Below are 17,551 nucleotides of genomic sequence, written 5' to 3'. Positions count from 1 at the left end.
CATGTCCAGTGCTTTTGTCCTGCTGGTGATATCTAGCAAAGACAAAGCAGCTCCCCAAAATGCTCGGATATACAGTGCGTCGAAGAAGGGTGCGGTGGTGCAGCAGCTTTGGCTGGGCCCTGCTCTGTGGTGGGTCTGGGGTTCGACATGGGACTGCACTACATCCTGGAACAACTGGACAAACCAGGGACTTCTGTGAGGATCCTGTTCGTGGACTTCAGTTTGGCCTTCAGCACCATCATCCCACACCTCCTTCTGTCCAAATTAACCCAACTCTCTGTGCCCACCTCCATCTGTCAGTGGATCACCAATTTTCTGACAGACAGGCAGCAGATAGTGAGGCTGGGAAAATTCTCATCCGAAACTCGCACAATCAGTACTGGAGCCCCCCAGGGATGTGTGCTCTCCCCACTGCTCTTCTCCCTGTACACCAACGACTGCACCGCTAAAGACCCCTCTGTCGAGCTCCTGAAGTTTGCAGACGACACCACACTCATTGGCCTCATCTGGGATGGTGACGAGTCTGCTTACAGACAGGAGGTCCAAGAGCTGGCTGTCTGGTGCAGTCATAACAACCTGGAGCTGAACACGTTCAAAACAGTGGAGATGATCGTAGACTTTAGGAGAAACACCTCAGCATTATCCCCACTCATCATCATGAACAGCACTGTGGCAACAGTGGAGTCATTCAGGTTTCTGGGAACCACCATCTCACAGGACCGGAAGTGGGAGCTCAACATAGACTCCATTGTGAAGAAGGCCCAGCAGAGGTTGTACTTCCTTTGCCAGCTGAGGAAGTTCAACATGCCACAGGAACTACTGCTGCAATTCTACTCTGCAGTCATTGAGTCTGTCCTCTGCACCTCTACAACTGTCTGGTTCGGCTCAGCTACGAAATCAGACATCAGAAGACTACAGCAGATAGTTCGGACTGCTGGAAGAATGATCGGCACACCCCCCCCCCCCCCCCCCCCAGCTCTCCAAGAACTGCACTCGTCCAGAGTCAGTAAAAGGACTAGCAAAATCATTCTAGACCCCTCACATCCAGGCCACTTCCTCTTCGAACCTTTGCCATCTGGCCGGCGCTACAGAGCACTGAGCACCAGGACAGCCAGGCACAAGAAAAGTTTCTTTCCTCAGGCCATCTACCTTGTGAACAGCTAAATCCCCCTAGAGAGTAAACCAGTGCAATACACAATGCTATTTATATTTATATCTATTTATCACATCATATGTCTTACTCACATTCCCTTGCATTTGTATAGAACATACCTGTACATACATACAATGTCTAGTGACTATTTTTGTATACACACACACACACACACACACATTTTCAGAACCGCTTGTCCCTTACGGGGTCACAGGGAACCGGAGCCTACCCGGCAACACAGGGCGTAAGGCCAGAGGGGGAGGGGACACACCCAGGACGGGACGCCAGTCCGCCGCAAGGCACCCCAAGCGGGACTCGAACCCCAGACCCACCGGAGAGCAGGACTGCGGTCCAACCCACTGCGCCACCGCACCCCCTATTTTTGTATATTGGGTACTTTATATTTTTATATATTTTTTACCCTTCATTCACATATTCTATCTCCTCATCTGTCGTCACTGTCATTCTGTCTGTGCTGTGGAAGTCTCTGTCACCAAGTCAAACTCCTTGTATGTGTGAACATACTTGGCAATAAAGCTCGTTCTGAGTCCTGCTTGCGATGCCTTGCAATGGACTGGCGTCCCGTCCGAGGTGTGCCCCCTCCCCTCTCCAGCCCTGCGCTCTGCGGTGCTGGCCTAGACTCCGGTTCGCTGTGACCCCACTCGGGACAAGGAGCCGTAGACATTGTGTGTGTACAGCGTGTCTAAGAAAAATTCATCCCCTGTGATATCAGTGAGTGTTCGAGTTGCCTGAGTGATCACAGAAAACAACCTTATCCATAAACACAACCATTATGATGCTCATGTACGCTTGTGTTCTACAGCAACACCATACCTACAGCACTATAACCATAAACTATGCAAGTGATTATAGATAGTGGCTGGGTGGGATAGTTACAGTGAGTTTGACTTTGTCAAAGTTCGAGTAAAAACAGTATTTATTTCTGTTTAGATTGCTTCTCAGCCTTTTGGCTAAGACCACAGTGTAGTGCCAGAGGATTTAGTTGGGTGCATGGGGAAGCCTAACACAAGACTATGGGCAGCTTGACTGCTGCTTCTCAAGAGGAAACTCTTCCTCCCAGTAAGCTTTTATTTTCTTTTAGGTAGTCCGGGGAGCCTGAAGTACCAGGTTTCCGGTGGCTCGACCACTGTCCCCTCAGGGTGAAATGGACATTCTGTTGATAGTTATTTTGCTCTCATTAGCCCAGGGGATGTTGACGGCTCCAACGACTGCGAAGATGACGACGACTCCAGGGACGCGGACCGCGGTCAAAAACACCTTGCGCTTCCAGTGAAGGAACCAGGAGGACGACAGCGGCTTTCCTGAGCAAGTCCCTTTTGCTCGGGAGGTTGTTCTTGGACTGGACGGAGCCCCCTGGGAGAATTTGTTGATATCATCAAAGGACACCAAGATCTGTGGGATGAGCTGGGCTTCTGGAATGGGCAGAGACAGTTCCAGGTGCATCTCCACACCGACCCTGTGGGGACTGAAGAGTTCTACCAAAAACATTGTAAGTGACTTTGGAGAAAAGTGTCAGTTAAATGAGTAAATGTAAAACGAATCCGACACTTTATAATAAGTCCTATTATTAACCTTTGCCCATAGCAACTTGCACTGTTAGATACTGTACTATACAACAACTTACCCACTTTTACATGAGGGCACCCCAACTGTATGAGTTAAGGGTAAATACACAGATGGAAGGTACCACACCCAAAGTGGGATTTGAACTGAAAACCTTCAAATTGCAAAGTCAGCTACCCTATCTGCAGCCCACTGTATTGCACGTTATATGTGCAGTTATTATATGACTAAAATGGAAGCGGCTGCTCTTCGTTTCGGTCCCCCCTCCCCGAAGAGCAGTTTGAATCCTGCGCACAAGTTTATAACCAGTAAATGCTCCGGTAAAGCTACCCAGCTGCACAAACGGGTAAGTACTTGTGTGGAGCTTAACACTGTAAGTCGCTTTGAAGAAAATCGTCAGTTAAATGAATAAATGTAAATGTAAATGTAAGGTAAACCACGGTTGAGCTAAATGTGCTCCCTAATTAGGCGCCACAACTCGGAGACGCCGTTTGAGTTCCGGCCGGTAGGAGGCGCTGTTAGCCGTGTCTGCGCGCTGAGTCTCCGGTCCGGTCGACGATCAAGGAAGATGGGCGAAGCGGAGGCGGTTCAAACGGACGAAAAACATTCGGATTCGGCCATCAGTCCGACAGAGGATTCGGTGGTGTGGAGCCAGGAGGTGGAGGTCTGTCTTTTCCACGCCATGCTGGGCCACAAGCCGGTCGGTGAGTCCTGGCTTTTTTTTTTTTCCCGCAGGGCCGCCGGAAGCTGCTGGTTAGCAAGCTAGCTAAGGGTCGAGAGCGTGTTGGGGTCGGAGTGTGTACGATTTTGACGACTATTTTCTGTGAAAAATAAAAAATACAAACGACACTTCGTGTCAGAAGAGGCTAAGGGTGGTGTTGCTGTCGAAGTAAGTAGTAGCTGTAGTGCAGTAGGGCCGGCGGGCAGGCTAATGCTAATGCTAGCGGTGGTTAGTACAAGAGAGAAACAATGAGAGTCAAGGGGATTACTGAAAATTTATTTTACTTATCACTTGCTTCGGCTAAAATAGTTTACACAGTGCCGACCCCTTTTTACAGCTGATTATTTTTTTACTAGGGTAACTTAAAAGCTGTGCAGTAGCAGTAGGTTAGGCAACAACAACATCATCCGTTCAGATAGACAAGGCCGCAGGCCCATTGTCATGGCATATATATGTGTCCTGATGAATTAATGAGATTGACAGAATACAGCTTATTCACCGTTCTCTCTTTTCTTGTTTTGATGCCTCTTAGGTGTGAATCGTCACTTCCACATGATCTGCATTCGGGACAAATTCAGCCAGAACATCGGCAGACAGGTGTCCTCCAAGGTGATATGGGACCACCTGGGGACCATGTACGACATGCAGGCTCTGGTACATACTCCGTGTGGAACATCTCGGGTCCGGCGTCCACGACGCCGGCATCAGAAATGTTTCAATGTGCCCACACACTGATGTCTCATGTTTTGTCCGCTCCAGCACGAATCTGAAATACTACCCTTTCCCAACTCTGAGAAGGCTTTTGTTCTTCCAGAGGAAATAATTCAAGAAGTGAAAGAAGGTAAGTGCTGTTTTCTGCACGCTGCTGCCACGTCCTGTTGTTCCTCGTCGGTCGTTTGTTGTTTGGAAGACGTTATCCCTTAAGCAGATGTGAATAGATTTTGCTGCCTGACAGGCAAGGTGGGGACAGAGGAGGAGGTCAAAGAAGATACAAAGGAGGAGAGGGACCCGACGTCGACGCAGGAAGAAGGTTCTCACCTCATACGTTTCATTCCACATTCCTGTATACATTCTCTTCCTTTCCTCGTTTGTTGAAGTGAGTTGTTTAGCTGCGCCAATGCAGCGTTTTGGCACACTCTTCTGACCCCAATCGGTGTCCCTCACTCTGGTCGTTTATGTCTCATTTTTAAGGTCTGGGTCCCAGTTTGGCTGGCCAGGAGTTTGAGAGGTATGGACAGAAGAGCACTTTCACTCTGTTCCAAAACTCCAACATGACCTCAGTACAGACCAGCTCATAAGCAGAGGCCCCCTTTTAAGAGTCTGCAAAGCGCACAGATCATGTGCGTTTTTTTACGTTTTCTTCTTCAGTTGATAAAGATGTTCGGTTTTGCTGTTGTGTCAGGGAAGAATATAAGAAGCATGGCATGCTGAACTGTAAATATGTTTGTTTCCTTAGGTGAGGGTGGGTTCAAAAGGCAAAATGGTTTCTGATGTTTCGGTTGGGGCCATGAGATTCAGCGATCTCTGATGTCTTTAATGAAAAATGATAGGTTCACTAATGAGTTTTTCATAAGTGTTTTTTTTTTTTTTTTTTAAAGCTTCATGCCTCACCTTCTCTATTCAAAACGTGTTGTGGCGTTTTACCTTTTGAACTCGCTTATGTTCTTTTGTGGTCTTCACTTGTGCACAGAATTATTGGACTGGACTGTGTGACCCGTGTCTGATTTGTGTTTACCTCCCTTTTTGTTATTTGCACGTTTACAAAATGTGCTAATTTGCTGAGATCAGATGCTGATTGAAAATTATTGAAATGACTACTTAGCGGTGTGTCCAACTTTTATTCCCAGTGAGTGGGACCATTCAATTCTATTTTCAAGAACTGAAAAGTGACATATATATTTATATTTTACACTTTTTTTTTGCTGCTCTTATCCTAATTTTTCTTTGACCTGAATTCACAGCTGAGGAATGCAGCCACAGGAAGTCAGACACATTTTACTTTACAGGTGTTTATGTTGTGCAGCAGGGTAGCTTATCAGCTGAATGAAAGCCTGTTTCTCCTCTCAATAGAGCGGCACACCCTTCATGCTAAGTTGCCAGCCCACACTTTGTGCGCACTCAGGTGTTTGTATTGTTTTCTCTGTATAGGTTGCAGGTATGGTTTTTTTAGGATAAGAAGAACAGAGAACAATTCCTGGCCCATCCTCTGCCTCCTCTTATTCGATGAGTGTGCCTCTAGGGTTGTATCCTAGGGCATATCACTACTAAAACAGTATTCTTCAGGAATATGAATATTTTAAAGTTTTGTTAACGGTATCATAGTTTTCCCATGTGTGATGTTGACCCTTCTCACAAAGTGAAGCTGAGATTTGGTCCTGTACAGAGAGTGGAAGCCAGTTGCCTTTGACTGTTGACCCTCTCCATCTGTCACTCGCAGGCAGCAGCTCTGTGAAGACGACCGAAAAAGGCAGCAGCAAAGACAAGGAGAAAGACAAAGAGAGGGGTTCAAGTGAGAGTTCAGCGAAGGAGGCGGCCGACAAGCGAAAAAGGAACCGGGTGACCGAGAAGGTGCTCAGTTCCAGCAGTAACCCCTCCAGCCCCGGTGGGGCCAAGCGCCGCAGGACATAGCCAGCAGGGGAGGGCTGTCAACCTGGGGATGGCATCACCAGCAGGAGCGAAAGCAGACAGAAGATCTGTACTTAGTACTGCTCCGTGAGGCAGTGAGAGGGGGATTGAAGCCAACAGTGCAAAGCTACGCAACAAAGCAGAGAGTCAGGGAGTGGTGGGATAGAAGGCACACAAGTGTTTCGCGTATTAGATCACAGGCAAAATGGAGGCCTGGAGGGGTTATCTCTGCAGACTAAGTAAACCAGATGGCCTCATGCAGTCCAAGGAATTGCTGTGTAGATGAATTTGGTGACCTGCTTAAGTTTCTAGTTTTGGTGGGATTTTATAACTGTGAAGGGTTTCTTGTAGACTAGACTGCAGGGAACTGACACTGTCAATTGCAGTGCTGTTAGTGTTGGACGTCTATGGAGAGTAGCTGTATTGAGGTGTGCATGTTATCTAAATAGCTGGGCTGAGCCCTTGTGCCACATTCACAGGGCTGTAAAGGATGTAGAACATGGGATAGTTTCTAGTGATTGTTTTAATTTAGCAGGAATCTTGGGCCATTTCAAGAAACGACATTCATTCTATTCAGTGACTGGTTTATCACATAGAGGGCATACAGATTTAAAACATTTGTGCTGCAGTCACATGGAGAAGGTTTAGACTCGTCTTTGAATTCACCACATTGATGAGAAGCCTGAGATAGCAGCACTGTACTTTGAGGAAAGCGTTTCTGCCAAGGATGAGTTATGAGAGTTCCCTTGTCATTTCTTGAAATTTCTCCTCGCAAAACTTTATGAAAATTGTAAGTCATTTCTTGAATTGTAAAAAAAGAAAAACACTAATATGAAGCCGAGTATATGTACGTGTAGGTATCTTTTATAGTGCTAATTCTGCTTCCTCCCCTTTCATTGTTTCAGAATGAAAAAGCATGTGGAAATGTTGCACTTCAGCATTAGTGCTCAGCAGTTATGTGTTCAATGTATTTGTGATTTTATGGGTTGAGAAAGATGGATAATTTCACTCCTTGTACCATTTCCTAAACATGATCAGTAATTTTCATTTTTTTTTTTTTGGTCTGTGTTGCACTGTCCTGTTTTAAATTTAGACAAACTGCATTTGGAATAAAGTTTTCATTTTGATTCCAACCTGGTAACTTGTATTATATTTTAAAGGAAATTGTTTTGTTGTTCAGGGGGTGTGGTGGCATGGCAGGTTCAGCTGGTGCCCACTGTGTGGTGGGTTCAAGATTGCATGGGGTGCCTTGTGACAGACTGGTGCCCCGTCCTGGGCGTGTCTCCTCCCCCTTCGGCCTTGCCCCCTGTGTTGCCGGGTTAGGCTTCTGCTCACCACGACCCTGCTCGGGACAAGTGATTGTTGACAATGGATGGATGTTTTGTCATTTTGGTTTAACTTTTACCTCAAAGTCATTGCTTTCCAGCTGTGTTGGTTGTATTATTTTTGGTTGCAGGGTGATATAGTAACAGCAGGTAACGTTGGTGCCTAACAGTGCCTGAGCTGTTGCTGGACATAAGTTAGATCCGTGTTCAGTCTGTGTGGAGTTTGCATGTTCTCCTAGTGTTCACATGAGTTTCAGGTGAATTTGTGACTAAAATTACACATTTATTCATTTAGCAGATGCTTTCCTCCAAACATCTTTTGACATGGAGGAAACGGGTGCATTTCACCAGATGGAAATGGCAAGTGTTGGAATGGGGCAGCTGCTAGCATAGTGGGTTAGAGCTGCTGCCTTTGGACTCAAAGGTTTCAGGTTTGAACCCCAGCAGTAGTACTCTTGAACAAGAGACTTATCTGAAATTGCTCCAGTAAAAATTACCCAGCTGTATAAATGGGTAAATAATTGTAAGTGGCTCAACACTGCAAAGTAGCTTTGGAAAACTGCAAAATGAATTAATTTCCCTGCAGTATAACAGGGTCCCATTCAGGGTATACCCTGTTCCTTGCCCTTTCCAGGATGCATTTCAGACCACCGCAACCCTGCGTCAAATTTTCTGCCAAATTTTCTCTTAAAAATCGGGATTTGCCCGCTTAAGCGGAGACACAAGTGCACGGGGTGGGTCTCAGTGCATTCTCCACATTGGCCACTGGGGGGCGCGCGAAACTCAGCCGTCAATTACTTCTGTTATTTAGTAGCCGGCATCTGACGATAATGAATATGCATATTACTGTACAGGACATTTTTGCAGTAAACAGCAACTGTGATGTTACCAATATTAATTTGGCTATTTTAAGCTAAAAGATGAGTTATGCTTAGTTTGTCTTATCATTATCGTAGTGTTTATGTGAATCGTTAATTTAAATTTCACTATGTTAGTAAATTAATGCAGTAATTTTTCATGAAGGCTATTAAATACAATTTTTAACTTTGTGCCAATTCATATTGCCATTGGCATGCAAAATGTTATTTTCAAAAAGTGTTTTTCTAACTATATATTTACATTTATGTGCATGTGATTTTTTTTTTATAACTAACTTAAGTTCTTGCAAGAAATTTGTGCAGTTAGTGTGATAAGTACATTACTCAGAAAAGGCAGTGAGAGCCATATGATATTTTGGTCTTGCGAGGGTTAAACCGTTTGCTGAATGTAATTTCCCCCCTCCGTGCAATGTTGTTCCAATTCCCCTGCAGTGCAGCGCACACAGCTGCAGCGCTAACGCTGTACAGCAAAGCCAGTGTGTGATTGTGTTTGTGCGATAGCGCCATGCCAAGGGCAGGGAAGGGCAGCGAGCTGCAGGGAAGGCCGGGGAAGCGCGGGGAAGGCCTCGGAAGGGAGGGGTGGGGCGGGGTGAGGGGGGTGAGGGGGGGCAGGCGGGCCCAGACCGAGTGGCGCCTCTCCACACCTGGGGAAGTTCAGGTTAAATAGCTGCGCATTCCAGAGCACACAGCTGATTGAAACATTAACAAACAGTGATCCGTGAGCCAGGCTGCAGATGGGCTGGGACTGGAGCCAACAAGCTCTGTGTGTGTGTGTGAGCCACAGAGAGAATTAGACCTGAATGTTACATCAGATACAAGTGTAATGTTTCTCTGTATTCATATATGGATGTATATTTAAATATTCCTGTCTGTATATAAGCTGGATGGTTGTAATTTCTGAGATTTCTGTAGCCCAGTTGTTCCACCACACTTCAGTAAATGTCCATATTTCAAAAATTTTAGAAAATGCAGTTGCCTCTGTGCTATGATACGTATTGTCATTTATCAATGTCCCTTGTTGTAACTTATCAAGTGTTAAAAGTGACCCTTTCTGTATATGCAGAGAAAAACTAGTCAGTTGCATTTTGAGTTCAGTTTTTCCCCTCATATTTTAAAATCGCCCAACAGTTGAATACCTATTTGGACTATACTTGGGTTACCTGCAGGATGCACAGATAGATGAGTGTCGCTTTACTATTAACACTTCGTTGAAACATGAAAGGAATCTTTCCATTCATACACTTTTTGAAGCATTTCTCTTGTGTCCTGCACATATGTGTCATTCTGTCTGTGGGCTGAGCAGGACCCCCCCACCCCACCCCACCCCACCCACTTCAAGAACAAGTGCATCATTTCCAAAATACTTCTTGTTTTAATAAAAACACCATTTAGGTACATTTTCATAAAAACAAATCTTCACATCTTAAAGCATTGTAATATACAATACAGATTAACTCAGCAATCTGAGAAGTTGACATTTTTTACAAAATATTTTTTTTAAAAAAAATCTCTTCTACATGTAAGTTTTAAAGTACAAAAAGAGAAATATGAGAAATGAAAGATTACAAGTCTTTCGTGTGGAGTCCAGTATAAGAAACATATGGGATGTACACCGTTGTCCCCTCCTCTTGAACCCGGGTTCCTCCAAATCGGAGGGATGAGGACAGCTCTATCTACACAGTTCCGTTCCTTCTTTCAGCTTTAAGCGCTCATGCGCTCTGCTCTCATGTGAATGCTGGAACGGTGTTCCACAGCCCCCCCCCCCGTTTCATTCAAGGGGCTCTGGGAAAGGATGCTTCTTCTTCATATTGCCATCTCCTTCGCCTGGGGAGCGTTGGCACTGTGCAGATCAGCGGCACAGGATTCTGTCATCTGAGCATCCATTCTGAAGAGAAGGGGGAGAAAGAGAGCTTTGTCATTTCATTTGTCACCAAATTAATTTGCATCTCACAGAAATACATAGCTGAATGGTGACTGAAGTGCCAAATGGGACGTCGTCTCATTTACTTCAAAGCTGCGAAGCTTAGCGTGCTCCACGCATACCGCTGTAAGAAGTCACCGCGGTGATCATCACATCAAGCCATTTACCTCGACGGAGATGCTGCTCAGCTCCGCGTTCAGGGTTGTCAGGGGGGTGCGGGTGAGGGGCGAGCTGCTGGATGTCTGCGGGCGGTTCATCCCCGGCGAGTCGAGCTCCACCTGAAGGTCCCAGATGTAGTCGATGACGTGCTGCAGGATCTCCACCTTGCTGGCCTTCTTGTTGGGAGGCAGGGTGGGCACCAGTTCCTTGAGCTTGCTGTAGCAGCTGTTCATGTCTTGCAGGAAAACACTCATCTGCTCATCCAGAAGAGGGATCTTGCATTTGGAGATGGTGAGGCTCTGGTCGGACAGGCAGCGCACCACGTCCTCGCCGCCCACTTTGCTCTTCATCGCGCAGGTAGATCCCACAACCTTCATCTTAACTTTTTCTGGTGATCTGGATGAGAAAGTGAAGCCGCAGAGGCAAATTCTTAAGATGTATATTTTCAAGAATCTAAAGGAGGAGAGTCTTGCTCTTACAGCAGACGGAAAGCCAGGCGTTCCTTGACGAGTCCTGGGACAGAGGGCTTTGCGAAACTTTGACAGTTTGGAAGTGTTCGGCTTTACCGCCCACTATTTATCCCTCAATGGGCTTTAGGGGCGTGGCTCGACGAGGTAAGTGCTGTACGCCCTGACCAATCAGAACCTCGGATCTCCAGGGAAGGCTGGAACATTGCCGTGCTCTCCACCAATAGCGACACGGGCTTGGTTATCGAAATTTACAATCTGTTTTGGGACGGCGTTACAAATGGAAACAAATGTGTGTTTTATGGGCGATGTGCGGGAGCTCAGCTGTCCGCCGCTCGAGGACAGTGCAGGTGTGGGCGCCTCGAGATGGGCGGGTGACACTTCCAAAAGAATGCTGTAATTATCCCAAGTAAATAAGTTTTGCATGGTACCCGGTGGTGCACAGTCCGCTGTTTGTCATAGACCACAGAAATATAACACTTATTAAAAGTTTTTTCCTATGATCTATGGGTTTATCTTTTCCTGTGATTTCGAAATTTGCAGCTGAACAATATGCGGTCTGTTCATATATAATCTAGTCATATTTTTTTAAATTTATGTGCTGTTCTCTACTAGTCTTGAGTACACATGATTTAGTCACTGTAAATGTAATGTGTATAAAAAACACATCTGCATAGGAAACGAATGTGCTACGCAATGAATTATAATGTGTAATGAATCATCCAAACCGTAATGCATGTTAAAATGTTTGCCGCACTTATTTTTACGTCCAGCGCACCCATCGTACCGTATTAAAAAATAAAGATTTCCAGTGTGGGGCTCCACGAATTCCTGCACATGTTTCCACTGTGTGCTCAGCGCTCTGCAGCCCAGATTGTCCAAACAAGCTCTCGCAGACAGGCAGGCGCCAGCCCCGTGACGTCACCCATTCATTCGCCTCCCGACGCCTGTCAGCCTGGCGCCGCGCGGGCGGTCTCCATGGAGACCGCAAACAACGGGCCCGCGCTCCCCCCATTCACCTGCGCGGCCTGAAAAAAAAAAGCCTGAGAACAAAATGGCCGAAAGACACCGTCATTCATTTATCACGTAAAAGGCGCTCTGAGAGGAGATTACCGCCCCGCACACCTGCAAACCGCCATTGTCGTCAGCCGGCCCGCGCGCTCGGCTTCCAAAGCGGCAAAGAAAGGAAGGGAAAAAAAAAAGGGTGAAAGAAACGGAGCGCTTTAATTGCATGGTGATGGTTCCTGGATGCCTTTAAAGCGGACATTTTAAATTCCTTTACTTTCCCGGAACAATAAAATATATACAGAAAAAAATTACTAGACTACCCTGAGTTAACACAGCAATAATAATAATAATAATAATAATGCTCTTGTGCATGTGTGGTGCAAAAATACTACATAAATAATGTAGTACTTTTCAGTAATTTTGTGCAAAGATATTTTGCACAAATGTACGTATTGGCTTTTTCATCTTTTTGACGTTTCAAATGCTTGGACTTACTTGCTCAGGATCAGTTGCCATTTCATTAATTAGTGTCTCTTTGCAAAAGAGTCTGCATTTATACAGTGCTTTTAACGATCATAAGTATTTGGTTTTAAGAGTCACGGGTTTGAAGAAACGAAAGTTAAATTTACATGCTTGGCTCACATTTTTAGAACGTTTTAAAAAACTGATTGCGAAAAAAAAAATATTTTTGGGTACTTTCGCGTTCGCATAACTTCTCTAAAATTGCAGAAAAATGAGAATTATATCTTAAACATCTATATATATGGAGTTACTATTATAACGTATTATTTGGACTATGTACAAAGGGACATTAAGGTGTGGGATGCTTTGTCATCCCTACCATTCTCTCCCATCTCTCTCTCTCTCTCTCTCTCTCTCTCTCCCCCTCTCTGATAGTGTGACACCTCATCTCTGCAAGCAGCATATTTTTTTAACATCCTGTTGTCCTGGCTGTTCGTTGTCTCGGGTCATGGCTGAGGGAGCCAGGGGCGCCAGAACAATGGCAGCGCAGAGCAAGGATTGTGGGAGAAATCTAGGCTGGAGCCACTCTGTCTGGAGCTCCCCTTTGCTCTCTCATCCAGCTTTTGTTCAGCTGCAAAAGCTATCAGCACTTCCTACTGACACCAACAATAACTCCACACAGCTGGGCCCTTTTAATCTTGTTTACAGCACATCAAGGCAAAGGGGGGGGGAGGAGGAGGGGAAAAAAAGAAAAGTGAAACATATTAGCTCCTGATTTTAACTGACAGAGAGGAGCAGACCCCCTATGGACACCAGGTCTCACAATGGTTAATTAGAAAAAAGGGGTAGCTTATACCAAAATGAGCAATTAACTGATATGTAAAAATACCTTTGCACCATCCCTTTTACCTCGGCGCCCATTAGTGTGTGTCCCCCCCCCCCCACGCAGTGTCACTATCTAGAGCCATTGGAAGTAAGGTTAAAGTTGTGCTGCTGATGTTAATCCAGTTGCCAAACAGCAGCCCAGAGGGACGGGGAACACTGCACACATTTGTTTTCACAAGTCTTCACCAGTGCTGCACCTCTTCCTTTCTAGTACAGACTTTCCTTTATAGAAAGAGGAAGCATATCACCATGTACAGCCTCCTTATCTCAAAGAAAAATGGACTTTCAAAGGCTGTGAACCGGAAGCTGCAAGTGAGAAAAAGTCGGGTGACACATTTATGATAAGGGAAGAGGACATTCCTGGGATATTTAAACTCCTTTTTATTGCTGCTGCTGTACTTATTATAACAATAACTGCCAGGGTAGTCATCTGACAACTGAATTAAGTACTAAATGTGCAAAAAACATTATTGTTGAGGCAGAAAGGCAATGAAAATTAGTATTTTATGAAATTACAGTGGTGGACATATTTATGGCTTAGATGTCGGAAGGACTTGCTTGCAAGGGTGCAGTTAAAATGTCCCTCTCTGGGGTACATTCAACTCTTGCAGGGTTGAGGTTTGTGCTGTGGTACTGATTATAAGTGTCAGTAGAACTCATAGTGAGGTGGCAGATTTTTTCAGTGAACTGCAGAACCCCTGGGATTAGGGCGTGCATGGATAACCGAAACATTTACATTCATTTATTTAGCAGATGCTTTTCTCCAAAGCAACTTCCAACAAGCTCTATGTAGTGTTATCAGCCCACACACCTTAGTCATCAAGGTGACTTACACTGGGTCACTCATCCATACATCAGTGGAACACACACACTCTCTCTGTCACTCACACACTATGGGGAACCTGAACAGCATGTCTTTGGACTGTGGGAGGAAACCAGAGCACCCGGAGGAAACCCACACAGACAGCATGCAAATACCACACAGACTGAGTGGGGATCAAACCCACATCCTCTCACACAGCCCAGGCACTGTGAGATAGCAGCGCCACTCACTGTGCCGCCGTGCCAAAACATATTCTATTCAATTCTGTTCTATTCCACTCCGTCCTACTAGTTATTAAATAATAATCTAACAAAAATCCAGCGATTATATACAGTCAGGGACCGCTATAACAGTAGTTGGAGTCATTATCTTGCAATTGAAAGAGCCTTCAAAGCATCCCAGTTTGAATCCTTCCTCCTCCTTGAGCAGGCTGCTTACCCTGAGTGGCTTCTGTAAAAATCACCTAGCTGCATAGCTGTATGAATGGGTAAATTATTCTAAATGCATATTTAAACGTGGCATTGTAAGTTGCATTGGAGAAAGAAATTGAAATGCAGAAATGAAGAAATTAAAGAAGATTACCATCTGGAAATGTGTCCCTGTTTTGTGTGTGTGTGTGTTTGTCTTCCTCTTTCTTTCTTCTAAACTCCAGAGAAATGTCACTGTTATGTTTCAAATTGATGGGTTCGGAAATGCATTCTGTGGCATTAAGGCATCATTCAACAACCCCCAGCGATTCCTCGCACGTCACTCTCAGCTGCAGGATATGTCCAAGCTCTGGATCTCACCATTCCTGCTTGACTGATAACCATCACCTGTGCGCAGGTGTGTAGCGCAAGCGGGAGGTGCGGCCCGCACACACGCAACGTGGGAACGTGGCTCCTGTGAGGGAGTGAGACTGTTGCTGTGTTTTTATCAGCCGGCTGCGGCACGCCATGTGGGGGATTTTCTTGATTTATTGTTTTATGGTGTCTAAATGACTCGGAAATTATGTCTGTCTCCTCACACAGGGAGCAGGTGCAGCTCTCTGCAGGTGGAGAGAGAGAGAGAGCTGTGTTTCTGTTAATTTTACCCTCTCCTGTAGCTTTGGTGAAGGGCTGCAAAACATGGGGACATGTTTTTGACATCTTCCTTTTCAATTAGAATCTATTGTACATTTTTAAGATATTTCATTATTAATAATTTGCTTACCTTATGCTTTCATCCGGTGAGTCTAGATGCCTAGTGTGCACCTTGGCACAGTAGGTAGTGTTTGAGCTAAGAACATAGCCTTGTAACCTGAAGGTTGTTGGTTCAAGCTCTGACCCCTGCTTCTGCTCTAGTGCCCTTGAGCAAGGTACTTAATCTGAATGGCTTCAATACAAATACCCAGCTGTGTAAACAGTTGAGATACTATAAGTCCAGGGTCAGTGGATTTATACTAGGTGAAACCTTAGCAGTTGTGCATCTGGATATTTTCAGTTCAAGTACTTTACTCAAAATTAATGAAAACAGACCTACCTTTTTAGGAGTTGAACCAACAGCCTAAAGGTTACAGCTCCTTGATCTTAACCACTACACTAGCTGTTTTAAACCCTAAATGGTCTGCTGTATGTGGAGGTAATGCCATGCAACATTTGTGCACACTCAGTACACTCTGGCCCATTTGCATCAGCGAGAAGCTGCAACCTCTGAAGCTTCCCTCTTGGGGTTTGAGCACTAACACTTGGCCTGGTGCTTCAGCAGTCATGCCTCTGCACTCTGCTGTGAGTTAAATCAGGGCCAGTGGATTGTGATGAGTAAGGAAAACGATCTATAACACTGGATTTACTTTGCAGGCTTACTTCAGTGATTTAAGACAGCCTCGAGCCTGAGTTCAACCTCCTTTTTCCCCACTGACGTTTTGAGCTTTGGACTTCAGAAGCTGTAATACTTGCTTGTTTTGGCGTTGGAATTTTGAGACCTTGAGCAACCAGCCTATTTTTCTATTTAGGGCTAGAACTAGGACTGAACTTCTGAGTCCTTGTTCAGGTTTAACTCTTAATTCATGGTCAGAGGTGAATTTACGCTTGAGTTCTTATTGCCAGAACCACAAATAAGTCACTGCTCATAATTTCCATATTTTCTCATTATGCATTTTGAAGATTTTAATCAAAGGTTGTAATTCTGTAATTGTGATGACAGTGTTCAGTCACTGAAGAAAGAAGGCAAAAATTAGGAAAATTTAATTGATTAAAGGCGTGAACACTGAATGAATACAAGCTGTCATTTTCCTTAAATCCAATGTGCAGTAGCTGCTGGGTGGCAGAGCGGAACACCCATGTTCTCAAGAGTATGAGTAAGTCGGTCCACAGTGATAGACATTCCCCATGAGGCATGTAAAAGGAAATCATGGAGCATTTTACAATATATGATACATGATATAATAAATGTGCTATTACATCGCAATGTCGTACAGTTGTAATTTTTTCTACAATTATTGCTTGGCTGACATTACAATAATGTGGAAAAGTTTTGAAACTCATTTTGAAACCAGTTAAAGAGCATCAGTCACGGCGAACTTTTTAGAAGGAGCTGCACCTCCCTTTATGAACGGTGTAGCAGGCGGCGGACCTTACAGTGTGTGACACAGAGCACGGGCATTAACTGTGGCGTCAGAGTGCCACACATGGCAAAATGCTCAGTTCAGCATTTCTGCATGAGTCCTGCTCTTGCCCGGATTGCCTCTCCAGTGACAGACAGCTAATGAGCGCCCTCATTCACTGACGTCCTGGCCGTTGACACCAGTGGCCATTTCGGTGGCGTGTCATTAGCAGGTCAAGCTCAGCTTGAACCCTCAGCTGACCCGGAGCAGGTCTTGGCCATGTGATCGGGCAGAACGGTTCGTTTTCACACTCCGCAGGAGGCCTTGAAGAAATCGATTTACTCAATGTTCAGGTCTCTCCCAAAAGCCTCCTTGGCACCACGATGCGCTGAAGTTTCTAAAGCAGAACAGCCCCTGCAAGGGCTGGATCGTGCCATAAAAAAAAATTACGAAAAAAGCAAACAAAGCGAGGACCGTTCGTTACTGAGCTGACGCTCTTCCCGGAATGCCAAGTGAGTCTGATCTGGAAGTGCCACTGGCAGTGGGAGACAGTGCTAAAGCCCTCGTCTGCGCTGTTTGCTCGCCTGCTTGGGCTGCCCGCGCTCTCACATCCAGGGGGAGATGCTGGGTGGGCACTCACGGCAGCTTGTCTGCGCTTTCAGAGCCTGAGCACCGACTCTCTGTCAGCCTGGTTCCCACACACATTATCAAAGCACTTAATAGCTTCTAATTAGCTCGCCATCTGCTAGTGACAGTGCACCAATGGCACGCAAAGATCTATTGACAGCGTGGACATTGTTGCTGTGGAATACTTTCCACTCCAGTTGCAATTGCTTGGAGAAGCTGGCTGTGGGGGCTATACACGGTCAGGGGCTCTGGAGACACAAAGGGAGACACTGTTATATCTTGTAGCAAATCTGATAATGCCGGAGTCCTTTTCATGCCTGGCCCCGCATGCTCCCCCACCCCACCCTCCA

General features: G+C 45.5%; 2 protein-coding genes across 4 annotated transcripts; one reads left to right on the top strand and one right to left on the bottom strand.

Moving 5' to 3' along the window:
- The first annotated feature begins 3,271 nt into the window (after positions 1–3,271).
- Positions 3,272–7,123, top strand: mrgbp (MRG/MORF4L binding protein). Of its 3 annotated transcripts, none has more exons than XM_018756546.1 (6): positions 3,272–3,441; positions 3,991–4,112; positions 4,218–4,299; positions 4,414–4,488; positions 4,650–4,686; positions 5,896–6,055. In XM_018756546.1, the coding sequence occupies exons 1-6, from the start codon at positions 3,306–3,308 to the stop codon at positions 5,969–5,971; spliced, it is 528 nt and encodes a 175-aa protein (XP_018612062.1). In that variant the 5' UTR covers positions 3,272–3,305; the 3' UTR covers positions 5,972–6,055. The 3 variants fall into 3 exon arrangements, with proteins under 3 accessions (XP_018612062.1, XP_029115712.1, XP_018612061.1); XM_029259879.1 differs by having other exon boundaries at positions 4,650–4,798; positions 5,896–5,932; XM_018756545.2 differs by lacking the exon at positions 4,650–4,686 and having other exon boundaries at positions 5,896–7,123.
- A 2,720-nt stretch (positions 7,124–9,843) lies between these two features.
- id1 (inhibitor of DNA binding 1, HLH protein) lies at positions 9,844–10,901 on the bottom strand. Its single transcript, XM_018756601.2, has 2 exons — positions 10,375–10,901; positions 9,844–10,171 (listed from the first exon to the last, which is right to left on the bottom strand). The coding sequence occupies exons 1-2, from the start codon at positions 10,741–10,743 to the stop codon at positions 10,136–10,138; spliced, it is 405 nt and encodes a 134-aa protein (XP_018612117.1). The 5' UTR covers positions 10,744–10,901; the 3' UTR covers positions 9,844–10,135.
- Positions 10,902–17,551: the final 6,650 nt, after the last annotated feature.

Source organism: Scleropages formosus, chromosome 2 (genome assembly GCF_900964775.1).
Source record: "Scleropages formosus chromosome 2, fSclFor1.1, whole genome shotgun sequence".
Taxonomy (NCBI): domain Eukaryota; kingdom Metazoa; phylum Chordata; class Actinopteri; order Osteoglossiformes; family Osteoglossidae; genus Scleropages; species Scleropages formosus.
This window is presented reverse-complemented; position numbering and strand designations above follow the sequence as displayed.